Source organism: Euprymna scolopes, chromosome 23 (genome assembly GCF_053919585.1).
Source record: "Euprymna scolopes isolate OS-2025 chromosome 23, ASM5391958v1, whole genome shotgun sequence".
NCBI classification, from domain to species: domain Eukaryota; kingdom Metazoa; phylum Mollusca; class Cephalopoda; order Sepiida; family Sepiolidae; genus Euprymna; species Euprymna scolopes.
This window is the reverse complement of record NC_136504.1, coordinates 54,711,527-54,719,062: the sequence shown is the minus strand read 5'-3', so window position 1 is coordinate 54,719,062 and position 7,536 is coordinate 54,711,527. Positions and strand designations below refer to the sequence as shown.

The 7,536-nt window shown below is 31.4% G+C and overlaps 1 protein-coding gene across 2 annotated transcripts in view; it reads right to left on the bottom strand.

Annotated features, from left to right (window-relative positions):
- Positions 1-3,164: 3,164 nt before the first annotated feature.
- Positions 3,165-7,536, bottom strand: part of LOC145245901 (VPS10 domain-containing receptor SorCS3-like) — a 1,435,182-nt gene continuing 1,430,810 nt past the window's right edge. For both annotated transcript variants that reach the window (XM_080107637.1, XM_080107638.1), the window contains one exon: positions 3,165-3,670. In XM_080107637.1, the coding sequence (XP_079963763.1) occupies positions 3,594-3,670 (77 nt within the window). In that variant the 3' untranslated portion in view covers positions 3,165-3,593. The remainder of the gene's footprint in view (positions 3,671-7,536) is intronic.

The window sequence follows — 7,536 nt, the reverse complement described above, 5'->3', positions numbered from 1 at the left end:
TTATATATTTTGTTGAAATATATATTTATTTTTATATATTTCGTTGAAATATATACTTATTTTTATATATTTTGTTGAAATATATACTTATTTTTATGTATTTTCTTGAAATATATACTTATTTTTATATATTTTGTTGAAATATATACTTATTTTTATATATTTTGTTGAAATATATACTTATTTTTATATATTTTGTTGAAATATATACTTATTTTTTATATTTTGTTGAAATATATACTTATTTTTATATATTTTGTTGAAATATATACTTAGTTGTATATATTTAATTAAAATATATACCTATTTTTATATATTTTGTTTAAATATATACTTATGACATATTTTGTTGAAATATATACTTATTTTTATATATTTTGTTGAAATATATACTTATTTTTATATATTTTGTTAAAATATATACTTATTTTTATATATTTTGTTGAAATATATACCTATTTTCTATATTTAGTTAAAATATATATTTATTTTTCATTGAAATATATACTTTCGTTTTATATTTCGCTGAAATATATGCTTACTTTTACATATTTCGTTGTAATATATACTTTTTTAAATTTAATATATACTTATTATTTTTTAGCTGGTTACTAATTTACATCTAAAAAGATAATAATCAACCATTCACAGAGAACTCAGTACAACAGATATATTTGTGTACCATATAAATTACAGTCAATCAATTCATAGACTATAATGCACAAGGACAGTTTTTACCGGTACGGTTAACATCTGTTTTGGAGGCACGTACCTTGTTTCACTGGATCCCTCTTCTGGCCAGATGATATTTTATATAGCATTTATTACTTGATGTCCTCCAGCATGGAGTTGCACACAATTTATTTTTAGTACAATATCTTGCTATGACATCCACCGCTAGTGCTTCCGTGAACCTCAGCAATTGAACCCTTCATCCGGTCTTTAAAATTCCACCTCTCTGACTATCAAACTAACTGTACGTGTATATAAATCAAACCCTTTCTTTGTTTTTAACTCTCTGACGGCAGAGGTCAATCTTATTGTTATTCTATATTAAATTTTGTTTATTTATTTATGTTCCCATCTGGTTTATTATTATTATGATGATATTAAATTCCATTTATGGCTCAAAACATAATTGTTTTATCTTTCCAAATTCCTCTTTGCTCTTGAACATTCTATCTGCATATTTCCTATTCAAAACATCTATGTTTGGATAACAACAATAAAAATAATAATCGCTTAGGTAACTTGACGATGCCCGGCAGTCTCAGATGACGCAAAAAAAAAAAAAACTCCTTTTCGTTATCTTAAAACAGTTTTGGCAACATTGTTGTTTTTGATTGTCTGTGAGCAAGACACTGCTTTCTCATTGTGCATGGACAATGATGACTACATTATCCTTTGATATTTTCAACTCCTCTGCTATCTGACACAACTTCGATTTATGATCAGTTAAAATAAGTTTGTGGATATTTTGATGTTTTTATAGAACAGCTGCTGCATTTGGGTGACCTGAGTATTCTGCATCTTTTGTGTCTGTACGATTACGTTTAAAGTCACTATATCAGCTCTTAACTTTTATTTTCAACAGAGTAATGTCCGAATAACATTTATCAAGCCATCGCTTTGCTTGAACAGTACTTTTGGTTAAAGTGAAAACGATATATTATTTGGATTCTTTAGAAAGCAAAACTTTATTAAAACTAGAAATTCAGATTTTTCATTGTTTTGAAAATTTGCAGCGGTAGCTTCACTTAAATAGCTGTAATATATAAACTAATAATTCGGTTGGGCTCAAACTTTGAGATGTGCCATTTGAAAGGTATTATTTTATATTATCATATAGATGATTTGTGCTAAAGTGAAAAATGTTACTTGATGACGTCTTCCGGTTTTGGAGAAATAAAAAATTGACAACCAGTGTTTATCAAAAAAAAAAAAAAAAAAAAAAAAAAAAAAGAAGAGTCTTTCATAATTTTATATTGCTTAGATTAGAGTGGAATTTCTTTTATTTCATTAGTTTATGAAGATTTCGTTAAGGGAGTTAAATTTATTTTACTTAGTGGTAAAAAACTTTAAAATCAGTATGTCAAGACCATAAAACCACACATAATCGTTTAAATAGCAGAACGCCCCCACCCCCGACAAATGTTTGATTGTAATAAAAAAAAAAAATCCAATAATAAAAACAGTTTGATTTTCTCAGGTGTTAATAATAATAATAATAATAATAATAATAATAATAATAAACAAAATGGTGAAAACAAATTATTAAACGTCCCCTTCCAGACAAAAATCCGACCTAAAATATAATGAGTAACAGTTGTTTTTTTTTTTTTTTTTAAATAAACATTGCTTGTCAATTTCTGATTTCAAAACCGGTGTCATCATTAAGTAGATGCTATGCTTCTGAATTTTTGAGATGAGGATTAATTATTTGGATTATTTGGATTCTTTGGACTACAGTTCTCATTCTTGAGTGTTATTTTCACAACGTTTTGGTTGAAATAACTTCTGACGCCCTTGTGTATCTTGTCAAACTCGGGGAATTTTTCTGTCGTTAATGTTATAGGAGGAATCTTTTCGGCCCTACTAGAAGGCCCCATAATCTTCATATTGACATAAAACAGTAGAGGTTTTTTTGTTGATTCATTGTAAGTAATTGGCTCAATAGGTAGTGACGTCTATAATCCGCACAAAATTTTGAACAGAACCCCTTTATTTAATCCACATTTTACCAAGTACTTTATCCAATACGTCACGGATCCTTGTAAGTTACACTCTTCTGAAGGTTGAAGGTTCAATCCTCAGTGCGGGTGACACTCAAAATACAATTGCAAATTACTTATAACTTCTACCCAATCGTGGCTGATGGAAACGAGAGCATGCTATCCCCGTGGATTAAATAAAGGGTTCTGTTTCAAATTCCGTGCAGATTTCCGAGTTTGACAAAAAGATTCCCAAGTTTGACAAGATACACTCGGAGAAGGTCGGAGGTTACATCGAGCAAAACGTTGTGAAAATGGCGCTCAAGATGGGAACTGTAATCTGAAGGATCCAAATAATATATCGTTTTCGCTTTAACCAAAAGGTCTACATTGTGCTTCAGATACCTGTTCAGGAGGTATCCATTGTCTTGAAATAAGCCATTCAATTCACACTTTCAAACAATTATCTTTTTTTTATTTCTGTTTATTGTTTACATTTTCGTTTTCTTTTGTTTGTTGATATCAGGAGGGAAATTGTTTTTGTTTTTTTCAGTTGATTTTTTTTTTCTTGGTCTTTTTTTTTTTTTTCAAGAGTCAAAATAAATGTAATAAAATGACAAAAAGCTCAAATAAATTATCATAATTTTTAAAATGAGGAGAAAAAACGTATTTGTTGTAGTTCACCAAAATTGTTAGATAACAAAAAAAAAAAAAAAAAAAAAAAAAAAAAAATTAAGAAAACATTCATCACATGAATATGTACAACAATAAAGTTTTTTTTCTGTACACTGTACACGTAGCGCCACCAAGTGGACGGGTGTGGAACCTTGGGAGGTGGAGTAGTAGTAGTAGTTGTAGGAGAAGGAGGAAGAGGAGGAAGTGTTAACATCGCAAGACATCAGTTAAATTGGACCGTGAATGCCCTCCTGGCATCATCACTAGAACTGGATCGACTAAGCCTGGAAAAAAAAAAAAAATGAAAAAATATTACAATCTTTTTATGGAAAACAAAATAACTGAAAAACAATAAATATATTTTCAAATTATTTTTATTCAGTGGGTCTCTACTATCAGGTCTCCTTTTCTAACAGCGAGGTTCTACGTTTTTATTTTCCAAGGGTTAAAATCTACTTACATAAAACTAAACCAGTTGTGTCTGTGTGAAACAGGTATTGGCCCATCAATTTCTATAGAGGACTTTGACAAGATTTTGACACTCTAACATTGACACAGCAAGCCGGCATTACCCGGGGGCAAAAGTGCAACATATTTCTGTTCAAACTTCAATCTCTTCTATGCATTTCTCTCTTTCCCCCTTCTCCGGTTCCCCCTCCTCCCAATCCCTCTTTCTTCTCTGCCTAAGTCCAATCCTCTCTCTGGATATACACACACAAAGACAATTCGTTTTGCTTTTTTTATAGATTTCTTTGAGAAATGAGTCGGCATAAGGGAATAAACTCCTTGTTTAAAAAAATCAGAGTTACACCCCTTTAATTAGTACATAATATGTCTTGAAAATCGACCCTCCTTGACAACATTTGCGCCAGCGTAGGGTGAAAGAATGAATATTTTTTCTAAATTTTAAATATTATTCATTCCCAACAATTTTGTGGGTATTTGTTTGGTCATTTTTTAGTTTTAGTCAGATATACAAACTTACACGCATACAACTGCAGTTTGTATTATAGATGATTGTCATGATGTTTATCTACAGACTATAACATGGTCGTATTCAAGTCTAATGTCAACAAATATCTGTCATGTCGTCCTGTCAATTAATCATAGTTCGTCAATCCTTTCATAGTACTGTTCCTTCATCTAATAAAAAATCTCATCAATTCATCACTGACTGACTTTTGGCATTATTAAGTTGTGAACCATTAGCATGAAAAGCTAAAAAAAAAAATCTAAATGAAGTAACAGGTGCTCGACTGAGCTCTAATCCCTGGTTTCTTTTTGAAAGACATTCACAGCAAGGACTTGTTTTTCTATCACAAGTGCAAAAATTTTGTTGAAGATAAGAGATTAGTAGAAGAAAGAATGACTAAGTCTAGCGATAGAAAATAATGAAATTTTATTGATAAAAATGCAAAATAAAGTGTTTGTAAAGGATAATATTTCAAAGAGTCCAAAGAATGTTCTAGGTGAAAGAAGAGTTGCTTTGTTTGTAAGAAAAAAACTGAGTACACATACAACCTGAGGTGTTCTACAAAAATGGTCTCCAGAGCTGCATCAAACGATGGGAGAAATGCATAACTCTGGGTGGTCCCTATGTAGAGAACGACTAATAATTTTGCCAAGTTTCGTTGCTCTACTGCTATGGAAAGTGGGTCAGAGGTATTACTTATTGCACGCCCCTGGTATTTTTACATATTTCGTTTAAATATATACTTATTTTTTGCATATTTGATTGAAATATATACTTATTTTTACATATTTCATTGAAATATATACTTTTTTTTTTTTACATATTTCGTTGAAATATGTACATATTTTTACATATTTCGTTTAAATATATACTTAAAAAAATATATATGCTTATTTTTTTAGGTGGTTGCTAATTTCAGTCTTAAAATCGACCGTCCACAGAACTCAATACAAGGTCTGCCTTCAATTGAACAAACAGTGCCAGCACATTTTCCACATCCATCCTAAAATCAATTACATTTCTATGATTAAATCAATTTCTTTGTCGTATCGATTAGACATTTATCACCGATTACTTTGAGTGTCAATTTGTTTGGTAAAAATGGAGTGTTATTGAAGTCGGTATGAGGGATAGGAGGAGAATGGAATTCAGTAAAGAGTTGACTTGTAAGGTGAAATCATTTCCTTTCCTTCTTGACCCGGAAGGCGCTGATCTGAGAAAGTTTTAAACTATAATCTATACGGCAAAAGTGTTTTATAGCTAACAAACGCAAAAAGTGAAAAAAGTAAAAACGATGAATAAAAATAAAAAACAAATATACAACACATAACTGTTACCCAACGCAAGAAATTTTACTTTTCTATCTATTTCACTAAGTTTCAAAGGTGGAAACTGATTGTAAGATTTATCTGTATGCCTATAAAAGTGAGAATGTGTGTTTGTGTGTGTGTGTGTGTGTGTGTGTGTGTGTGTTCGTGTGTGTGTGTGTTCGTGTGTGTGTGTGTGTGAAGACACTTCTTAACCTATATACTAAACGAATTTTTGATCTACAGACTTGAAATTTGCTACATAAGGAATTCAGACATGTGGAATCGGTTTAATCGGTTTTTATCTAGAAAAAGGGGCCGCTAAGGAGGCATAATTGAAAAATTGGTGCTTGGAGATCAGCGGGTTTTTGTCTGTTTGTCAACTCTCATATTTGATGACTGCGCATGCACGGTCGTGAAATATGAGAGATTAATTATGATAAGGATAAGTAGGTTTGAAAACACTTTTTAAATACCGTGTCAAGTTGGTTTAATGATTATCCTACGGGACTCGCTGTCTTTAGGTTTCGGTTTCGATCTCAGCTCGAGTATTTTTTTTTTTTTTACTTACAAGAAGTGAACTGTTTAGAAAAAAACATGGTCGTATTCAAGTCTAATGTCAACAAACATCTGTCATGTCGTCCTGTCAATTAATCATAGTTCGTCAATCCTTTCATAGTACTGTTCCTTCATCTAATCAAAAATTTCATAAATTCTCATCACTGACTGACTTTTGGCATTATTAAGTTGTGAACCATTAGCATGAAAAGCTAAAAAAAAAAAAAAAAATCTAAATGAAGCAAAAGGTGCTCGACTGAGCACTAATCCCTGGTTTCTTTTTGTAAGTCATTCACAGCAAGGACTTGTTTTTCTATCACAAGTGCAAAAATTTTGTTGAAGATGTGCATGTGTCAGTTTCTTTCCGTTTTTTTTTTTACTTTATGTTTTTTTTCTAAAATAATTTAACGTTACGATTAATACCTACGGTATTTTTGTTCATAATAAATAAGGAATCTGCATTAATTAGAATATAATATTTGTGCGCATTTTCCAGCCGGGCAACGCCGGGCGGCCTACTAGTTATCTATAAATTTGTTATTTTAACTTACTCTGTTACTCATATTCTATAATGGCCGTCGATTTTTTTTTCACGCAGCACACCCAGACAGTATATGTCATTAACCACCATCTTTCTGTTGGGCTCTTAGAATGCTCGCCAGTCTGTCATACTGGGGGTAAGATTTATTTTTCTGCAGGGAAAAACTTGTTTACAACTGATTTTTATCATGTCGTCATATTTTAAATGCATTCATTTCGAATCATATGATTCTACAGTTGACATTTTAGTTTCCCTTATGTACCCGATGAAGGATTCTAACTAGAAATATATCGGATACTCACAGGAGGGATCACGTGAACTCGGCACACCCAAGTTGTCAGTCTGCTTTGTTAACCACTTAGCTACCGTCACCTCCTATGTGGTTGTTATCACCTGGTACAGATCGAACGATTCACCCAGTCTTCTCATTTTATTACGAAAAGTATTCTGACATTTTGTTTTCTTAAATCAAAATTTGTGAAAGTTTGGCGATTGAATATTACCATGCAAGTATATATACACACAGAAATTTATTTCCTGCTCAAAAAGCAGAACAAATAAGTTTCAGCATTGGTCTTAAATCGAGGAAGCAGTTCGTTAAATACCTTGGTAACGTGAAAAATTGAAAAGAAAAAAGGAAAAAGAAAAAAAAGAACAAGGTTCTGGGACAACATATCGTAGTTGTCACGTCGGATAATTGGCAAAAAAGTTTACGAGCCGAAAATTCTTGTCCAGGCATCCGAATATTTCTCACGTCTCAGTCTCTCTATA